This window comes from Cucurbita pepo, chromosome LG01, assembly GCF_002806865.2.
Source record: "Cucurbita pepo subsp. pepo cultivar mu-cu-16 chromosome LG01, ASM280686v2, whole genome shotgun sequence".
NCBI lineage: Eukaryota > Viridiplantae > Streptophyta > Magnoliopsida > Cucurbitales > Cucurbitaceae > Cucurbita > Cucurbita pepo.
In genome coordinates, this window is record NC_036638.1 from 7,413,246 (window position 1) to 7,434,957 (window position 21,712).

A 21,712-nucleotide genomic window follows, 5' to 3' on the forward strand; every position below is an offset into this window, starting at 1 on the left:
TTTCAAGCTTTTTCTACGAAATTACTGAAGAAAATAATTGGGGAAATTATTGGAAGCGACCGTTGACAGGATTTTCGGAATCTTAAACAAAAATAAAATTTGAAAATAACAAATGGAAAAAACTAAAAACATGGTGGAATATTTTATTTGGAATACTTTTTTCGTGGATGAATATTGGAATAGGTAAATTTAATATAATGTTTTGATTAATCATTGGTTGATACAATATCTGAGCGTTTAAAGACATAAATGAGTTGGTTCGAAAATGATCCTTTCTCGACCCAAATCCTTTCTCGACCATGTGAGAGTGAATGATATGCTAAGGCATGAGCTGCCTTGTTACAACTTTGAAAACTTGTACGCTTCGAAACATTAAAATCAAGATAATATTATAACTAAAAAAAGTAGTATTTTTTAAATATGAAGTAAAAAAAATTCGATAGTATTTTCATAATTTAGCACTTTTTTTCATTTATTAACAACTATTTAATCATTCGATCATCAAACAAGATTTGAAATCATATCCACAGATGTGTACAATGAACCGTTAACAAATTATTTTTAAAAAATTAATTGATCTATTACATCAAAAATTCAAATAGACACAAATTTCAAAATTCTAACGGTTAAATCTGATTTAACCTATATATATATTATTTATTATTTCATTTCTGATATAATTATTATTTCAACGGTACGGAAGTGAGGGAACTAAAACGGCCAATGAAACATACCTGGGCCGCAAAACTTAGGTTCAAGAAGAAAGAAACCCTACATCTCCAATGTTTGCATCTCTGTACAACTAGAAACCAGCTAGCTAATATGATGATGGCTAAACGAGTCTGTACACGATCTACATTTAAAATCAAAAACAAAAATCAGACAAATATACACAAAAATCACCTAAATATACTGCATATGGCAGAAAAAAAACGACGTGAGACTGAGCTACCGACCGTTTGTACAAGAGGCGTTCGAGGCTTTTGTTGAAACTCAAGCAGCAAAAGCACTTTCCATAGCCTGCAAGATAGAGGCTGTATCGAATTTGAAGTTTCTGAGGCTTTGTCCAGGATCAGAATCAAATTTTGTTTGCTGGCTGTCGAAAACGATCGAGCTGTTCTTCACCTTCCACATGGTGACTCCTGAATGAGAAGTAAAAAAGTTTATAATCATGAAATAGGGCGCTCACTGGGAAAGAATGCGAGAAAGTCGGTAAACTAAGTGTATTGCAAAGTATTGAAAACAGGTTTGGTTACACGGATTGAGTTGGCTATGGCGATATCGATGTTTAGTATCAGAACCTTGTAAGTCACGATGGCTATGGCGATATCGATGTTTAGTATCAGAACCTTGTAAGTCACGAACGGATTACCTTTTACATGCATGTCGAAGTTAGGATTCACAGGCGGCTGATGATTCAAGATCCATGATCTCAACGAGCTGCATTTCAAAATTGTCGACTCCATTAAACATAAACTAATTTCAAAATTGCCTGCTGGGTGAATCAAGAAAACTACACAAGGATGCTCACTTCAAGAACGGAGCCACCATGTAAAGCTTGAGGCCGGTGATTCCATGAGATATCACATCGTCACTTGCGGGTAGAAGGTCGTCAAGTCGATGCCATGCAATTTCCTGCTTACAAAAAACATATCCATAAGAATGAGGTCCTATCAAGCAAAATAAGCACTTGGGCATGAGCTTAACTCTTAACGTGTCCATTATAAGAACTGATTACTTCAACTCAGGCCTTGAGAGGCATACCAATCACCCCATTATCAATGATAAACGTCGTAAATATAAACGATAAGGTAGAAAAGTGCAGAAATCATAGTTTTGAACCAAATCGAGCGTTAAATATAAAAAGTGCAATCAAAATTCCAAATTTGAAGACGAAAGAAAAATGGAAAAGGAATACATACACTGATCTCTTTCTTCGTTAGAGGTGCAAAGGGGATATCAGTTTTCACCCCAGCTATAATGTAAAGCCGCACTCTCTGTTGTCCAAACATCACTTCAAGAAAATCATCTTCGACGAGGAACGGTGTCACGTCAAAACCAGTTTCCTCCAAAACCTACAATCTCAACGTAAAATATATTCCATAAATGATCCATTAAAGCCCTGAAACAATTAAACCTCTAAGATGCTTGTTTTTGCTTGATACAAATAATATAAGATGGCAAATAACCAGTTCTCAAGTCCATGAAGCTTAAATCGACCGTGCCATAGGGGGAGGTATAATCATTTAGGGTCCAGGAGCTGCTATTTCACCCTCCTTTCCTTGAACAGGAGAGAAATAGGAGAGTTTTTAAGAGGTGTGGTGAGTTCTTGGAGGAAGTTCGAGCCTTATTCCCTTTGAATTATTGTAACAAAGAATTTTAGTGTTTTTTTTCTCTGTCTAATGGCAACCCTTTTTTACAGCTGTTTTGTACCTCTCGTTGAAACACTGAGAAAAAATTTAAGCATGTAACAAGCACACCGAGCAAGATATCTTGACAGTTAAACAAAAGGTTTGTAAGGGTCAGTAGTGGGGATGTACTGAGCGACGTAAGCAAAGAAAGAATCAAGCTAGGTTACACTCCAAATTTACTAAAGCCCTCCTTAATTAAGGTCTTCTAACGCCACATCCGGAGACTCTTTCGTTTTTTCTTTTCTGGAAATATCCTTACGTATTCTTTCATTTTTCTCAGTAAATGTTGGCATTTTCAAACACAAAAATACTAAATTATTGTCATTAAAGTTCAAAAATAAGAAAAGATTACTTCTCTAATGGCACAAGCATGATCTTCTTCATCCTTGCTCTTTTTTCCACGAGGAAAACTCCAGCTTGACCCTTTCCATCCCTTCACCAGTAAGCACTGTTTGGTTGCAGAAACAAAAGGAAGCACAAAAATAGTATTACTATAACCGAATCAGTCACAGTATTAACGGAAAAAATATGAAAAATAAAACCCTTTTTCAATCCAACACTTACCCTCTCAAAGGTTTCATCCAAAATAATTCCCCCAGTGACAGGAACTCGAAGCTTATAGGAAGTGAAGTCCTTAAATATGTCATCTATGTGGGGCACATATGGTTTCAAAACGTCGCAACTGTTAAATACTACAGAAAATTAAGGAAGACAACGATATATACAGGAAAAACAGTAAAAGCATTTTGTGCTCTTTCTGTAAGATACTTTCAGCGTTAAAGCCGACAGAGATGCCATAAACTACGCTATCCTTGGGATACGCAACGAAGTGAACTCCTTCAAGTTGAAGGACTTCAGTGAAGGGTTATTCTCTACCGAGTTGTCCTCATAGAACCAATGTGCATATTCAACTAGAAACAGAATCCTCTCAAATGATTGTAGATCTTCCCTTGGCACATTTAAAACAAATCGGCTGCATAATCAACAAGAAAATGACAGATCTTAGAGCTAAACACTTGTTTATTCCAACCAATAATGCAGTTAAAAAAAAAAAAAGAATTAAGGTGTTGATAAGCTCTTGTTTTAGGGTTTATGAAAATTAAGTTCATAAAAACTAGTTCTACCACGACGAACAATATTTTTGTTCAGTAGCCTCAAGCTCAAAAAACTACTTATATCTATGAATTTCTCTGTTTTGATAAAAACTAGACCTAAATTATTGGTTCAATTGTTTTAATGAACACAGGCCGCCAAAATAGGTTCAAGGACAATCACTTTTAGAGGAATTATTATCACTCGCTTTAGAAAATGGCAACCAGTTGACGGATGAAAAATAATGACAATCAAAGTAAACTACCTCGCATTAATTTCAACTAAGAACCCTAAAATCTCCACATCTAACAAACCAATAACTCGCAGCAAAACCAGTAAATCAAATAGAGAGAAATACAACAAAGCGTGAGTACCTGCAAAGATCATCAAGGAGTTCTTGGGGAGGAAGACCGTTCTTCACCGACGCATTAGCGGGCTGATGAATACCGGCCATGGCTTCTTAGTTGATTTTGATTAGAATCTGCCGCTCACACTCTGCTCGTCTTTTACCTAAAGAACTGAGAGAACTGAGCCGACACGTCGTCAGTTTCTGCGTTGCCTTTCGACCTTTTGCGTAGTGGCCGACGAGTCGGATCGAATAATTGTTTGGCCCATTTTGTTGCCAGTGGGCCGGACGGAATATTGGTTTAGAAATTAAGCGAATAAATTACAAAATTACAATTTTGCCCTTTCCTTTTTCACTTTACGATTAATAATAAGTTATTATATTTTTTGTGTGAATATTTATCAATTTATAATCTTAATTTTTTTAATTTTTAATTAAATAAATCATAAAAAAAAACATTTATTTTCCAAAAATAAATAAATAAATAAAATCATATTAGTTGGGCAGTGGGCAGTTACTGTTGCGTGTGACTAAAGACTTTAGCCCTATAGACGTGAGAAGACCCCTTTTCCATAAATCTATATTTTATTTTAAAATATTTTTTTATGTTAATTTTATGTTTTTTTTTAAGTTATAATTAAATATAAAGTAAGGTCTAATTTATAATTATATCTTATTTTCATTAAATAAATATATAGTTTTGTATATAATATGATGAATATTAAATTGATGTCACACCTTGTTTTAATTTTAATTTTTTTTCACTCAAGTGACCAAATTAAAGCTTGAGAAATGAGGTGAGGTTGGTTGTGGTTGGACTTTTGGGTTAATGCCACCTAACTAATCATTTTTAACAATCTTTAATGTCTTTTTCTAATTGTAATTATCCAACAAATCTTACAATTTTGTCTTTTGTGTTTGAGGAAACATCTTTTCATGTTATTAAAAAAAAAAAAAAATCTCACCATCCTTTCAATTAAAGTAACGTCAATCATTGATTTTGTTCTTCCTACCTCTTTTAAATTTTGAATTTGAATTTCGTAATCAATAAGAAATTTCAAGTAAATTTAAATAATAAAAAATTCCGAAACCTTGAGGTTACTACCAGCAGATATTATCTTCTACTTTAGATTGTTAGCATCATGGTTACGGTTTTAATATGCGTCTGTTCGGGGAAGGTTTCTATACTCTTGTAAGAAATGTTTATTTTCCTTCTCCAATCCACGGGTGTTGAGATTTATGTCCTAAAGCCTCCTAATTAATTATTTAGTTTTTAACGTTTTTTTTTTTTTTTTTTTTTTTGGAATTTAATTGTTGTACATGGTATGAAAATCCAAAGTTATTAATATAATTTTCAACCGTATGTGATTGACATACAAGAGAATCGTGTTCAAGTAATAACCTAAAGATTCTATAGTATATGGATAAGGTTGGGTGCCTTATCCTGGTAATACTATTGATACAGCACACTCTGTAATCGTTACAAATGATTTGATCTAAATCGTTCATGTGGAGACATAAAAGTAGAGGTATCCTATACAATGAGTTTGTATAAAACTAGACCAATAAATATTTTAATATCTCTTTATAAATCTGTTAATTGAGAATATTAATATTTCACATGATGATTATATGCGGCTCGATTTTAATCCTGAATGAGTTATGAACTCCTGTCTGTGAGGGCTTGTTCTTTAATTTACATGGGTGAGAATGACTTTTTTAGCCGATTCAATATGTCTACCATTGTGGGGACTTGACCAAATAGGGAGTTCAGAACATAATATCATGAGATGAAATTCACTCATTTCCATATAAGGAAAGTAGATGAGTTGTTCTCTTAAGTACTGATTTCGGGACTTGAAAAATGGGTCACACCCTCTCATTAGCCTGAGAGGGACTTATTTATGATTGGATCATAAACAAATTGTTCATTAGACAATCAGTTGTACTTAGTGAAATATGTAATTACAGGGGTAAAACGGACTTTTGACACAGCTGTAATTATGAACAATTCGTGAAAGATCGACTTACTTGTAATGATTATATCAATGGACATAACTTGTCCTAGAGTGCATAAAAGTGCAACTTTAAGTCTATAGTGGAGTGACGTAGAGTTCATGAATGAAAATTTGAATGAAATTTATTAATTAAAGAGTTTAATTAATTAATTTTGTATCGTTGAAACTTATAATCTGTAGGTTTATAAGGTCCGCTTATTAGCTCACCGTAACGGTAAGAAATACAATTTATTAAATTTAATTTGAAATGTCAAATTAATATTTAATATATTAGATATATTAAATAAATATATAAAATATATTTAATTGAAAGGTTCAAATTAATATATAATATATTAGATATGTTAAATATAAATAGAAAAAAATATATTAATTTTAAATCTCAAATTAATATTTAATATATTAAACAAATAGATAAAATATATTTAATTGAAATGTTAAAATTAATATCTAATATATTAGATATATTAAATATAAATAGAAAAAATATATTAATTTTAAATTTCAAATTAATATTTAATATATTAGATATATTAAAATAAAATTATATTTATTATATTTGAGGCCATTAAATATTAAATCCACTCGTTAAAAATATATTTGAAATTTGAAAGAGATTCAAATTAATTAAATATATATTAGAATATTTATGATTTTTAGAAAAGATAATATCTTAATATATTAAACATGCAAATATATTATTTGGCAAATATTATCGAAAAGTCCCTATAAATAAAATTTTCGCGTTCAGCCAACGATACATCAATCTCTCTTAATTTCTCCGAAGAATGAAATTAATCTCCAGAGAATTCTTGAAACTCTCTTTTCCAATTCCTTTGAGATTTTCTTTCAAGAGGCTCTCACAAGCCTTGACCTTGTGTTCGAGTCATAGTAAGGAAGATCTTGTGGAATGTTCAAGAATTTTGCATGGATGGAATATTCCGAGGAGTCTTGCAAGCTAGGGTTTCTACAAAGGTAGAGTTCTACTCTTCTATTTATTGTCTCTCTTTTAGTTCACAATAAAATCAAAACGGTTCCTAATACTTCCGTTACGTGGATGAAGAGTTCATTCCCTTCACGTGGAATCTCACAATCCACCTCTTTTGGAGGCCCAACGTTCTCGTTGATACATCGCTCGGTGTCTAGCTCTAATACCATTTGAAACAACCCAAGCCTACCATTAGAAGATATTATACGCTTTCGACCATTGCACATCACCGTCAGCGTACACTTTTAGTACAAATTATATAATACAAGTGGCAGATTTTCAAAGTAATAGTGATTATGAGCGTTGAATTTGGTAGAGTTGGTCGGATTAGGACAAGCTTCCAAATTGCTTAAAGCAGCCCCTCATTTGTATCATTGCAATTACTTAACTCAAACCTGACGCAAAGGCTACCAAATTAAATTCATCAATCCTCACCATAAATTATGGAGAGATTGAAGGGAAATTCTTTATATTATTATTATTATTATTTCTCAATAACTTTTTAATTTTTTTTGGTCAAAATTGCTTTACGGGTCTTCAAAGCAATGAAAATTAAAGAAGACCCGTCGAATATTTGAAAATTTAAAGACTTATTAGAGCCCGACCCTACTGAATGCTTCTCGAGTAGTGAACGTTAGGACGGAGAAGAGGCAAAATGACCTGAAATTTCATTACTTAAAAAGCTCAGAAATCTGACTACAAATGAACTGCAAAAAGAATTACCAAGAAATTGGAAAAGAATGCAAAATAGAAAGAAGAGAGACAGCATAAGACAAACTAAACAAACACTACTAGACTGAAACCTAAACTTAAAACTTTTGTTTCTCCTCTTTCTCTACTTTGTCATCTAATGAGTTCCTAAGCGTTCCCTCTGTACACAAAGACAACCAACCACCTAAAATAAACATGAAAGAACCACACAGCTCAGCAGCACTAGATCGTCGAATCCCCGGATTCGACGTTTCCTTCGTCTTCTCACATATAATCCATTGAAATTGCGCTATTCGTGTTCGGAATGAGCTCGGGTTGCACGCTTATGGTGATTGCATTTGTATTCTCGTCGACCTTGTTTCTCATTTCGAGCACCTTCTTATGGGAATTTGAGTGCAGGGATGGGATGAAAGTTGGACTTGCTGCTGGTCGATATTCAGGGAAGAGTCTACCGGATTTATACCGAACACCGCAAGCGTTACAAAGAGTTTTTGGTCCCATTGGTCCTGCTCTCCATTGTGGTGTCTTGGTTATCTCACAATGCATACATTTTCTTACTGATGATGGCGAGCTTTGGTTCCCTGTCGCTGCGTCCAATGGAGCGAGCGAAAAGGACAATTTGATTTTCTTGTTTTTGGTATTCTGTATTCCCGACGCACTGCCATGCTTCGGCATTTTGATCAAAGGCTGGGACTCGGCGAAGTTATCGGCATCGGACGGGGCTTTTGGGGCAAGCTGCAATGGTTGATCAGGAGTGGCGGTTTCAGTGACGGATGAGGCAGGGGAAATGAGCTGAATTGGTGGCCGGGGACTGAAGGTTGCAGGGCGAGGCCGCTTGCTACGAGCACGGCCACGCTGCTGACCCGGGGTGGCGACGGTCTGTTCGGGGCTGCTGCGAGACGGCAGGCTCTTGTCACTAGAGCAAGAGCTACTGCTTTCAAGCACAGAAACTGGGCTAGAGGTTTGGAATTGGTTATAAGTCAAGTCCTTGGGCTCTTCTTTGTTCATTGTAAGGCTTCCCCCACGGAATGAATCCTCCACAAAATTTGATAGCCACTCAAGTTGAACAATATCTTCATACTGTAATTAAACCAAATAATTAATTGTAATAATATTTTATTAATAATTTTTAATTGTGTTAATTTTATTAAAATATTCTCCATAACTTATCATTCCTCATATTATAAGGGACAGATCCCAAGAAGACTGAGTGAAATGACCAAAATACCCTCAACTGTGCGGGATTTGAAATTTGAAATAATAGAAAAATCAAATTTAAATGAATTTCAATGTGTATTGGCGGTACAATGGAACAAGAAAATTTAATATCAATTAATAATTTGACACGTCATTTAATGAATGTATTATTTTATTTTATAATAAAATTGTACTAAAAAAATTTCCTACAATCAAGGGTAAAATGACAAGGCACCACCATAACATGCCCCCCACGTGGCCTGCCAGGTGGACAGCCCAATCAATTAAAACATAATTTTGTCGATTTCTACACTTAATTATATCCTATGACGACATCATCTAAAACAATGTCAAAATTCACCTAATTTAACCCAGTCTTCAAAAAAAAAATGACGCCCCGTTGTCAATTTTATTTTAAATTTTAAAATTTTGATAATTATTTTTGGAAAAAATGATGCAATTATTCCAATTCGTAACAGATTAAAAGAATGTTAATTTTTTTTTATTAAAATTCTATATTTAAAATAATTTTTTATTGGGGCGACCGGGTCGACTCGGGGGCCGGTTCAAGAGAGGAATGATAAAAACACCCGCGGGTAAATAAAAATGAAACACTAACCGGAACAGAGAGCTGGGCCGACAAATCGGCGTTGTCATTAGCGGAGAAGACCGAGACAGACCCAGGTAGTGACTCGGAGTGAGTCGGCCAAATGGTTGGGAATGAGTTAGCCGAGTCACCGCGATTCACCGGCGGCAAGCCAAGGTCGACATCCTCCACCGGAAAATCAAGGAGGTCGTCGATATGGTCGAAGAAACTGCCGCAATCTATCTCGTCGCCTAAGCTATTTCCGATCATTCTGCCGATTTTTCTGTGAAAGAAAGAAAGAAATGTAAGAAGCTGATGAAGGGCTGTGTTTATTAAACCAAACTCCAAATTCTTTAAAGAATTGAGAACAAACCTTGAATTTGTGAAGCAAGAGAGAAGGGAAAATGGGGGAAATCTGAGGCTAAAGAATCTGCAAAAGAAACAAAGGGGTTGAAGAAGAGAGCTCTGTTTGGATTTATAATGGCGTTAGAAAGTATAAACAAAATTGGGGTTACTGTAATTACTTTTATCGGTTGAAAAATTGGGAAAACACCCAAAAAAAAAAAACAAGAATTTAAAACTGCTGTTCTTCTGAATTTTCTCCACATTCCAAGCTATGTCAAGAAAACGCTTATTTTTCATTAAATTTTGCCCATAAAGCCTTGAAAAAAGAGGCAAATTTCAATGCCGAAAAGCTCAAGAACTTAGAAGGAGGTATTAAAAATGGAGGAAAACCCACCTGAAAACAGGGCTAACAGGTTGAAATGGAGGCCATTAGAGAGAGAGAGAGAGAGAGAGAGAAGAGAAATGGGGTTGAGTTTATGTATGGATGAAAGAGAAGCTAAAAAGGAAAAGGAAATGAAATGAAATGAAAGGGAAGAGATGTGGGTGTGACGGTAGGTGAGGCTCCTCCTTCATTGCTAGCTGTCCTTTCCCGTTTTATCCTTTAGCTCACACACCCTCCTCCTCCTCCCCTCCTCTTCTTCTTCCTCTTTCTCTTCTCTGTCTTGATGTTGAAGTCTTCCCTTTCTCTCTCCTCTAATTACTCTGTGGGTCCCACTCCATTTCATCCTCCTCCTTCATCAATTTGAGCATAGTTCAGTTTAAAAATAAGTTTGGGATACTTTTCGAGTTCATTGTCCATCCGAGTACATTTAAAGATTCAAACAAGTTCATAAATGTGTATTAGGTTCCATTTGTTTTCTCCTATTTTTTTTTTAATGATAGTTTGAAATAAATGATTATCAAATGAGGTTTTTAACTATTCTTTGACTGACTGGAAGAGAATAAAGGGTACTTCGGGCATAGATTCACCATTTTCAACTCGAAAAAATGCAAAATCTAGAGATTCATTTATAAGGTATCGTAACTTAAGAAGCTTGTGTTATAACAAGTTTAGAAAGTTTGAAATTTATAAAAGGTAAAGTATCCCACTTTTACCCTTTAAATTTTGTTCTTATTTTTTTATTTGGTATTTGAAGGTGACATGTTCGATGTACGAGATACAAGTTTGATTTTTAATCGTCTTTAAATTTTAATTTTAGTTTCTAATTTATCGTGGAATATAATTTTTTTTAAAAGGAAAACCCAATATCAACGAGTATTTAAAATACTAATAAAATAAAATTTATTTTATTTAAAATACAATTAAAATTCAATAATAACATCAATTTATAAATACTAAAAAAAATTAATTAATTAACTCACTTTACAAATAATTATTGTTTTTTAATGTAAATCAGTTAAAATGAGAAATGTCGGTGCATGGTTGTTCCAATATTTTATTTTATTTATTATTTATTTTATTAATTTATAATCATGTGACATGTTTTTAATGGTTCGTACATCACATTACCTATAGTACGCTTAAAGCTAAGATTTCTTTTTAATTAGTTTAATTATTACTATTTTTCCAATTATTATTCCAGCCTATTATTATATAACTTTATATTTACTTTATACATAAAAATAAAATTAGACAAATAAACACGACAAATTACTAGATAAGTATTGAGTTTATTTTAGATAATTATATTTACATAAAATTAATTTAAAATTCTGAGATATTAGCTTTGAACGAGTTGATGCACATATAGTCGTTCAAAATGTAAGTGATTCGAATATATGGTTGAATCAATTAACGTAAAAATATAAAATTTAAATTTATAATTAAAAAAAAATTAAATAAGATGTGTTTTCTTGTTGGCACTCAATCATCAAACGCTTTTTGGTTGATTTTGAAAACAAAGGAAAAGGGTTTTGTTTGTTTAGAAATAGGAAAAAAAGTTAATTTGGACAAATAAGAAAATGAGTTAGATGAGATTTTTATTACCATATTAATAATTTTATTATTTTTTAATATAATTGGGGAAGGTTAATAAAATTGACAGCACAACCAATATTTTATTTTATTTAATTAAAAAAAAAAAGTATTTGGGCCTCTTTCAAATGATGGGCTTTTTCTCTCTCTTCATTTTCTCTCTCTCATGACTTAATAAATACTTATTTATTTATTTATTATTATTATTTTTTAATTTTATTTCATCAACCATCAATAATTATTCCTTCTATATCACTCTCTCTCTCTCTAAGGAACCTTTGTTTTAATTTCTTCACTTTCTTTTTCTCTCTCTCTCTCTCATACTTGACTTGGGATGCACTCTTTGAATCCATTCTTTATAAAAGAAATTGTTCTTTGAAAAAATATCTTTGATTTTGGTGTTTAGGGTTCTTCAAAGTTTCTTTCTTTTTATTTTTTTTTAATTATTTTTTGACGCTGTGGATACGATGTTGCTATAATGCATACCACTTTTTTTCGAGCAAATATTATGAAAAGTGAACCATTTCTTGAATATAATATATACTTTCAAATCTATATCGTCACTTTCAAAACACGAATAATTCGATAAATAGTTAATTTACTAAATTTTAAGGTATGTCTTATTTATTTTGATCTCTGTAATTATTTTTTACCTGGATCGACTTTGAGAGTCATTCGAATTAGCATAACACATAGAATTTTGATTATTTGTTTAGGTTCGAACAAGGATAGTCTCCATTAAGTTCAATTCAAGCTCTTTTTTGAAGGCTTAAAAAAATTAATTATATATAATATAATTTCTTTAAATTAATTTATAGACATATACACTTAGAACTAGAGTAATCAAAGGGGTAGAATCGTAATTCACGCAACTAAATGATCAAGTTAAGGGCAAAAATGTAATATTCCAAATCGAGAGACCAACAAAAAAATAAAACTCGAAACTCTAAGATAAAATGTAACATTTTGAAATATAGAATCTAAAAAAATATTTTTCCCGTGCTTTAACCAATCGAGATATGTATTAAACGCTATATATATGTATCAAGCATGTGGGTCTATTCGCCCTATGTCGCTATACATTTATGATTTATAATTAATATATAATATAAAGAAAGAAATGAAGAGATTTTCGATGAGCAAAAACAATGAACGATACCAATCACTTTGATTTTCCTCTCATTGTCAGGAAATCGGACTACAATATGTTCATAAATGTAACAACAATTAAATTGCATCATATATATTTTCTAAGTGTCGGCAGCAAAATACAGCCACAAGCACATGCTTTTGTGCCCTCCCCCTATTCTCATATTTACATTAATTATTAGGCCATATGTAGCCTTGATTTAGCGCAAATCCCCTTAATTAATTCCTCCTTATTTTTTCAAAACTCAATTATTAATTAATGAAAAATCGAATATTAGAGGATGTTTCGTTCTTGTGATTTCTTAATAAGAATGACAAGATTTTTTGTCGTGTTAAGAGGATTTTTTTTTTTTTTTTTTTTTCAGTAGTGTGTTCGGGTTGTCCCCTTTTAAGAAATTTAAGCATACTTTAATCATTTTAAAAATTTAAAATGTATATTTTCATAATTTAGAGACTAAAATAAATATTTTAAAATATAAAAACAAATCGATAAAAGAAAAATATGATTACAAATTGAATTTAAGTGGATCATACATGTGGTTGAGGTGTCACTTGAAATTTTAGTAATTTTTGGGCGAGTAGGAACGTGTAATCACGCGCCGACTGTCGGCTTGAATTCCACCGATGGCGCCGTGGTGGTCACGCACACGAGCACGTGAGTTCCATGAGCGAAATAAAAGAAACGACGACGTATTATTAGTATGATTATTTATTTTTAGTTCAATTGACTACGTAACTCTTTGTTCTGTACAAAAATTACAAAATTATCCGTTACAATTCCCGTGGGGGCATTAACGTAACTTCGCGACAATAGTACTACACTTACGTGGCAATTTACAGCAAAGTACGTGTGAGTGATCACGTGGCAAGTCGTGCAGGCATGTAAGAAGCCACGTCTGTTCCAAATGGGACCCACCTCCCACGTTCCTTTTCCTTCCGATCCGCTGGAACCGCAGTTTGATCAGCTTGATTGGCTGATTGACTGAGCTCATCGTGGAGCCCGCGCACAGAATCAGCGCCATCCCTTCAGCTCCCCGACGCTGGGTTTTTATCCCCTGCAGCAGATTAAATTTGAACTACTCCAACTCTATTTAATTTTTTTTTTTCAGATTAATATAATTTTAGGTAATATTAAGTTGATTTTAAATTAAATAAAGTGAAAATAGTTTCAAATTATTAATAAAACATCGATATTTATTTAAATTGATATTTAATTTTATTACTTTTATAGGTCAAAATTAAAACTTTCTAAAATACCATAATTCTTTTACCTCGATATTTATTTAATTTTTAACATATTATAATTATTTCGAACAATAATTAGACTAAAAAAATACATAAATACGACGAATAAATTCATATATTTTATATCAACAATGTCCGCCTTTAATTTCAAGATTGAGATCCATTTTAATTATTTACTAATCTCGATTTTAATTCTAATGGTTCTAATCAAATATTTTAATGCTGATTGTTTTTAAAATGTAGACCAATAAGTGATGCCCACGTGCTAAGAGCTGGACAAACACGGTGCTGGATCTACGATCAGAAGGGCCAAAATAGTTATGGTTAATTACCGTACCATCGTTCTATTTAAGAACAAATGCAAGTACGTAATTGCAAATTTTAGATATTTAAACATATAAAAGAGTTTCCTAATGCTTTTACCTTTATTTTATTGTATTTTTAAAAATATTATTCCGGTTTTCATTTAAAGATGTGAATTTAATTTGAATAATTTATATTTTTTAAGGATTAAAAAAATTAATTTAAATTACAATACTCATATATAACTTTTTAATAAATTAAGATTTTAATATCACTCTATAGTTTTAAGTAGAGATATATACGGAATTTGACAAGGACAGGAAGTGTTCTCCGTTCCTATCTCTTTGTCTTATTATGATGCCATTTCCACGATATTTATCATTTTAGTTTTACGAGGATCACGGTAGAAATTTCTTACAACAAATTTGTAGGAATCGAGTTCCTATAAATAACTGTCAATATATATATTATTAAAAAATATATATATATAATAATAGTTAATTCTTTTAAAAAATTAATAAAAATTGATAAAGGCGTAGAGTGACACGATGAATATAATTTCATTATTACCTCATTTAGTTTATAGAAAAAAATCTCTCTCGGTAAAAAAAAATAATATTATAATTTTTTAAAATATAATTGATTTATTTATTTTTTCTCAAAATAGGATTCTTAAATAAAAAGCAATAATTATTTGGAAAGACATACTTTATTTCTTTAAAAGGAATCTCGTACATTTTATATATGACATTTCATCTTTTTAGCTTTTATATGTCCCTTCAACGTATTAGCTTTGCTAATTAATCACATATTTCATTATATAATCTTTTATTTTCTTCAAATAATCAATTAAAAAAAAATAGTTTTCATATATACTTTTATTTCGAACGGACAAAAACTAATGCGAAGCCTACAATTTAATTAAAGCCAAACTTAGGCTTAGACTCGGAATTTTCAATTTATATCTAAAAGATTTGTAATTTTTTAATCGGGTCTATTTAATAAATGAATTTAAATTTTTTTTAATATTATATCAATAAATCTAGTAATTTTTTAATTTTAAATTCAAAATAGATACAAATTTTAAAATGGAATATTTATTAAATAGTGACTAAATAACTAAAGTATTTATGGACATAAATATCTCACACATATTAAATGTTGGCAAATATAAATTATATGAATATATATTTGTTATTTGTCACGCCAATTAGTTTAATAATTTTTGTTGTTGTTAAGACATTTGAAAAGGGGATTGATTCTTATAAGATCCCAATAAATAATTTTCCAAATAATGTCATTTTAAAAACCTTTTTCCCATAAAAGATTTTAAAATTTACAAAAAAGAAAAAAAGAAAAGAAAACGGGAAACAGGTCGTGAAAGAAACAGATCGAACTGTCGGTACCGACAGCCGATACAACATTAAGACCACCGACGAATTTACCGGGTATACAAGGTAACGCAAGAAAGTTGACCGGTTTGGGTACCTGTTACAGCCGGTTACCATCTTTGGACAAAAAGTTCATGCGTGAGAGTCACAAACGCCGTCGGTGGATTACAACATGGGACTCCACATCCCCACAACCCTTTGCCGTCACATTCCATTATTATTATTATTTTTTTTTTTAATTAAAAAATCCAATTTTCAAAAAAAGAAATTGTCAATTTCACATTTACTTTTTTGTCCATTGCCCAATTCAAATTCGCAAATTGGAGGAGTTTTCCCTTTGAAAAAGAAAGTTATTTATTTATTTATTTATTATTATTTATATATATATATATATATATATATTAGGGTGTATTTGCTCATTATCACTTAAAATATTTAATTTTTAAGATAAAAAAGAAAAAAATATATTTTTTTCCGTGTTAGTCAAAGATTGAATAAATGGTAACAATTTAGAAAATGAGGTTCTTGTGTGCCAGTCAGTCAAATTTATAGAGAATTACAACTTTACGTAATGATTAGAATTTCAAAGGTAAGATATTTTAGCGTTAATCAATTCAAATATAAACCGAGTGGTCCAAACAAAATGTGTATTGGAAATGGTTGAAAATTTGGTTTAGAAAAATGAAGCCAAATTTTGTAATGCTAATTGCGAGTGGTATTGTTATTTGGAGTCAAAAGTCAACTAAATTGGAGGTTGCCACGTGGAAGATATGTATTGGAGGTGGAGTTATTTATGATGGTGATATTGAGGAGAATAATATATGTATAACAAAAAAAATGTTGTGACATTGAGGTAGACTACCATAATATCTGCCGATAACTAGGCCTTGAAACAAGAATTATTATTATTATTATTATTATTACTGGGTTTTATTTTTTTATTTTTTATTAATTTAAAATGCCTAAAATTGTATATGCTCCAAAATATTTTAATTTTGATGTGAATTGCATTTTTTATAATTCACAACCCTACTAACAAACTTTAAATTTATAATTTTAATTATTTTATTTTAAAAAATAATTTATTAAATATATTTACAAAACAATAAGACGAAGCAATGAATTCTTTGATTGATGTAACGTAGCAATCAAAAGATTTGGTTTTTATAAGCGTAGTATAGAATCAACTTTGGAATCTCTGTGATGAATTCATTCCGATCCAATAACTAAAAATTGTGGTTTTAATTGAGAAAACATATGGGTAGGTAAAAGGGAAGGAGAAGACCCAAATTAAAACTTGAAATCGAAGTAGTTGACATAATATGTTTATATTTAATGAAATCAATAAGGTTTCATTCACTTTAAAGCCTCTAATTTGGTTGTATGATGCTTCAATTCTCCTACCTCAAAATCATTTATGTATAATAATTTAAGACATTTCAATATCGTTTGAATATCCAGTAACATTTTCCGTAGAAAATGGGCCGGGTCGGGTACCAATTTTGGGCTAAATGGGCTTCTAAATATGAAGCCCAACAGACCTTTGCAGATGGAGATTTGATTTGAAGATAAAAGTGTTAGTAAAAAAATGTGGGACCCACTTCGTTTCATTGATATACATGCTCTCGGTCAACTTTTTTTTTTATTGGGCTTTCTTATCCTTAGATTATTTGGGCCTGTTGGGCCTGTTGGGCTTGGCCATGAAACCACCGGTAACAAAGTTCATAATTTTCAATTTTATATTTAATATATTGAAAATTTTAAATTTTTTTTGTTATTTTATATCACAATTTATCTATTTATTTATTTTTTAAAGTATGATTCCAATCATTTTCCATGTGTCATAAACCATTATTTTAAAAGGTTTAAAAGTTTAAAAATAAATTTTTAACTACGCCTCCCCTTAATCGAGGCTCGAGGAGGCTTGACTTTGATACCATGTTAGACGAACACGACTCTCCACAATGATATGATATTGTCCACTTTGAGCATAAGCTCTCATGTTTTGCTTTGGGTTTCCCAAAATGCCTCATACGAGAGTATTCCTTGACTATAGACCCATGATCATTCCCTAAATTAGTTGGGGTGGGACTTTCATCATCCAACATCTCCCCTCGAACAAACTACGCCTCCCCTTAATCGAGGCTCGACTCTTTGGAGTCTTTTGACTACGCCTTCGAGGAGGCTCGACTCCTTTTCTTTTAGAATCCTTTGTTCGACATTTGAGGATTTATCAATTATCGGCACGACTAAGTTTAAAGCATGGCTCTAATACCATCGGAGTATAACTCAATTAAAAAAAAAAAAAACATATTCATCGAAAACAACAAATTTTGTCACATTTTTTATGGAAATGGGGTCCAATTTTATGATCTCCATGCATACAAAAGTGGGCGTAGACTAATATGCCAATTTCATATTTGATATTCATATTAATTCTCGAAACGTATTATTACGTTGAAAGTTGTAAGTAAGTATGTAAGTGCTCCCCAAATCCCAACGTGAAATGAAAAACAAATAACTGCAAATTGCCAAACACTGCCTTTTTCGTGTAACTGCAGCAACTGAATTTTCTCCTAGGTTCCTCCTTTGGACTCGGGACCATCGCTCTTCTTCACCCAGAGCCTCAAAACATCCAATCCATTTCAAAAATTACAACAACTCTTCCTTCGTTTCTTTCCATTTCATCCTCTAATCCTCGCTGTGAATCTCTATGCCTATGACATTGGAGAGTCGAGCTTGAGAAGATACTCTTCTTCCATGGCATCTCTCAAGCTTGGATCTAAATCGGAAGTGTTTCACCGCGATGGCGATTCCTGGTCTGTTTCTTCTTCGTTTACGGATTCCTTTTTGATTCTTATGGATTATGATTACTGTTCGTTGTTCTTCTCTGTTTCGATCGAAATGAGTGTTGCTGGTTTTCGTTCGTGGATTTAGTTGATTTCATCTGAAATTCTTGGTGTAATCTTATTGTTCTAGAGTCAATGATATGTGTTGTTAATAAGTTCTCATTATTTAGACATTTTGATTCTCGTTGTAAATGAACTCCCTCTGATTTAGGGTTTGTTCGTCTGGACTTGCAAGTGATATCATTGTTGAGGTTGGAAACACCTCATTTCATCTACATAAGGTGAGCAATTTGATATTATAATCTTCACCTTCATCTGTTTATCGGACTACGAAAGCTTACTAGGTTTCGGTTTCGTACGAACGCTTACTCGTTTTTTAGGACATTTGAGGTTATTCTGATGAACTCTCCTTTGTGATAGACACGTTCTTTTGCTAAATTGAAAATTTGAGTCATGGTTTCCTACTGCTTGTATTTGCTTCAGTTTCCTCTGCTATCCAGAAGTGGAGTATTAGAACAACTTATTGGGGAATTTTGTGGAGAGGATGATAGAAAATGTGTTATGAAACTTCATGACATTCCTGGTGGAGCCAAAGCCTTCTTACTTGTAGCTAAGTTTTGTTATGGTGTTAAACTTGAGCTCACTGCACTCAATGTAGTCGAGCTGAGGTGCGCGGCGGAGTATCTTCGAATGAACGAGGATTTTGGAAATGGAAATCTTATAATGCAATGCGAGAATTTCTTGAACGAAGTCTTTGGAAACTGGACGGATTCGATTAAAGCTCTTGAAACATGTGAAGGGATTTTGTTTTATGCTGAGGAGCTTCATATTGTGTCAAGATGTATAAATTCTTTGGCAATGAAAGCTTGTTCTGATCCAAGCTTGTTTAGCTGGCCTGTTTCGGGACCTGAACCGATGCGAAGCTCTGAAGGTACAGAGTTTTGGAACGGAATTCATGTATCGTCGAGATCACGAAAAGTACAGGACGATTGGTGGTTTGAAGATGTGTCGTTCCTTAGATTGCCTCTTTACAAAAGATTGATTTTGGAAGTTGGATCAAGAGGCATGAAGCCTGATATCATTGCTGGCTCTCTCATTCATTATGCTAGAAGGCACCTTCCCTTGTTGGGAAGGCAAGCAAGCAACGATGATCGAACGTTTAGCGCACTGGTTTTGAATGTTTCGGCTTCGGCTTCGTCGGAAGTCGATCAAAGGAGACTTCTTGAAGAGATAGTCGAATTACTTCCCCATCAAAAGGGTGTGACACCAACAAAGTTCCTGATTAGGCTTCTAAGAACCTCCACGATTTTACATGCTAGCTTCTCATGTCGGGAGGATCTCGAAAAACGCATTGGGGCACAGTTAGAACAAGCGGCTCTTGAAGATCTTTTGATACCAAATATGGGGTACTCGGTCGAGACGTTGTATGATATCGACTGTATTCAGCGAATTCTTGATCACTTTATGCTAGTTGATCGAAATAGAAACGATTGCATTTTGACTAGAGTTGAGGATGGGCAATTGATGGGATCCAATTCAGTTGCTCCATTAACAATGGTGGCTAATCTCATTGATGGATATCTTGCTGAAGTTTCACCAGATGTTAATCTCAAGTTACCAAAGTTTCAGTCACTAGCTGCAGCTATTCCTGATTTTGCCAGACCGCTCGACGATGGAATTTACCGCGCTATCGATATCTACCTCAAGGTATCTTCTACAAGAAAGATTCAAGTTTAAGAGCTTTAGTAAGATGTTCTATAAGATTTGCTTCTGGTTTGCTTTTGACTTCTAATATTGCTTTGTTTGCACATTATGTCAGGCTCATCACTGGCTAACAGACTCTGAAAGAGAACAAATCTGTAGGCTTATGAACTGCCAGAAGCTGTCATTGGAAGCCAGCACCCATGCAGCCCAAAACGAAAGATTACCGCTTCGTGTCGTCGTCCAAGTACTTTTCTTCGAACAACTTCGACTCCGAACGTCGGTAGCCAGTTGGTTATTTCTCTCGGACAATATTGAGAATTCACATAACATCAGTGGGAACATGGCTGCACTTGGTGGTACAAACAATGCAGCACCATATGACAATGCCTGCACGACTGAGAACCGCGCTTTTGGTATCGATAACAACATGAAAGAGCGGGTGTCGGAGCTGGAGAAAGAGTGCTTGAGCATGAAGGAAGAGCTGGACAAGCTGGTGAAGACAAAGGGTGGATGGAACATGATCTTGAAGAAGTTGGGTTTAAGAATAAAGTTCAAGAATTCTGAACAGAAACCAACCAAGCTCCTCATAAACTCGAAACCAGATCGCGAAATGTCGTCGACGTCTCCGCTTACGAACGAACAACAAAGAACATCATGAAGAGTCGATATAGCTTTGTGTTGTGTGTGTTTATGGTTGTAATGCTGTATTTGATAGCGAAATCCAAACTCTGATTCACTAACCTTTATTCTTGAAGATCACAAAATGCTTCGAAAAGCCCTCCCACATCCATGGAGACTCTATTGAGATTTTTGGGAAAAAAAATTGTAATTCTCAGCTTATTCCATCATAGATTCATCCTTTTCCAATTAATTTATAGCAAATTAATAGATGAAAAGTTAATAGTAAAGAACCATTTCAGTTATTTATTTATTTATTATTTACTTTATTTACAAATGATCATGAAATTTATTAAATAAATGTGTTTTTTATGGGTCTAATTAAAATGTATTTTTGTGGATTTAATTAAAATAGTTTATTGTTTTATGTAGTTATGTAGGTTTATGTTGACAAAATAAAAATAAAATAAAATATTAAAATGGGGGAAAAAGTTGATAGGCTCATATTATTAAATATTTAATTATTATAACCTCTTTCGAATTAACGATTAATAATTAAATTTAAAGTTAATTAAAAATAATAATTAAATTAAGACATTATTTAAATAGCCCAAGTTGATGGAATAGTAAATTTCTAATCTGGGCTTATTGGGCTTTATCCAGGGCTATAGAAACCCAATTAAAGTTTAGTCCAATAGATCTAATCTGGGCTTATTGGGCCTTATTGGGCCAAGGCCCAAATTAGTTCCAAGCTGTATTTTGTTTCGGCCCGATACGAAGTGGA

General features: G+C 32.7%; 2 protein-coding genes and 1 pseudogene across 3 annotated transcripts; 1 reads left to right on the forward strand and 2 right to left on the reverse strand.

Annotated features, from left to right (window-relative positions):
- Positions 1–649: 649 nt before the first annotated feature.
- LOC111787481 (mRNA-decapping enzyme subunit 2-like) lies at positions 650–4,073 on the reverse strand. 2 transcript variants are annotated; one of them, XM_023667457.1, is made up of 9 exons: positions 3,878–4,061; positions 3,233–3,384; positions 2,976–3,103; positions 2,764–2,859; positions 1,923–2,075; positions 1,532–1,635; positions 1,373–1,440; positions 957–1,142; positions 650–853 (listed from the first exon to the last, which is right to left on the reverse strand). In XM_023667457.1, the coding sequence occupies exons 1-8, from the start codon at positions 3,955–3,957 to the stop codon at positions 994–996; spliced, it is 930 nt and encodes a 309-aa protein (XP_023523225.1). In that variant the 5' UTR covers positions 3,958–4,061; the 3' UTR covers positions 650–853; positions 957–993. The 2 variants fall into 2 exon arrangements, with proteins under 2 accessions (XP_023523225.1, XP_023523232.1); XM_023667464.1 differs by lacking the exons at positions 650–853; positions 957–1,142 and adding an exon at positions 1,191–1,301 and having other exon boundaries at positions 1,350–1,440; positions 3,878–4,073.
- Positions 4,074–7,502: 3,429 nt separating this feature from the next.
- On the reverse strand, positions 7,503–10,292 carry LOC111809967 (GATA transcription factor 8). Its single transcript, XM_023696472.1, has 4 exons — positions 10,089–10,292; positions 9,723–9,779; positions 9,383–9,632; positions 7,503–8,646 (listed from the first exon to the last, which is right to left on the reverse strand). Exons 3-4 carry the CDS (start codon positions 9,617–9,619, stop codon positions 7,831–7,833), a joined length of 1,053 nt encoding a protein of 350 aa, XP_023552240.1. The 5' UTR covers positions 9,620–9,632; positions 9,723–9,779; positions 10,089–10,292; the 3' UTR covers positions 7,503–7,830.
- Positions 10,293–19,141: 8,849 nt separating this feature from the next.
- Positions 19,142–21,125, forward strand: LOC111777473 (annotated as a pseudogene).
- Positions 21,126–21,712: the final 587 nt, after the last annotated feature.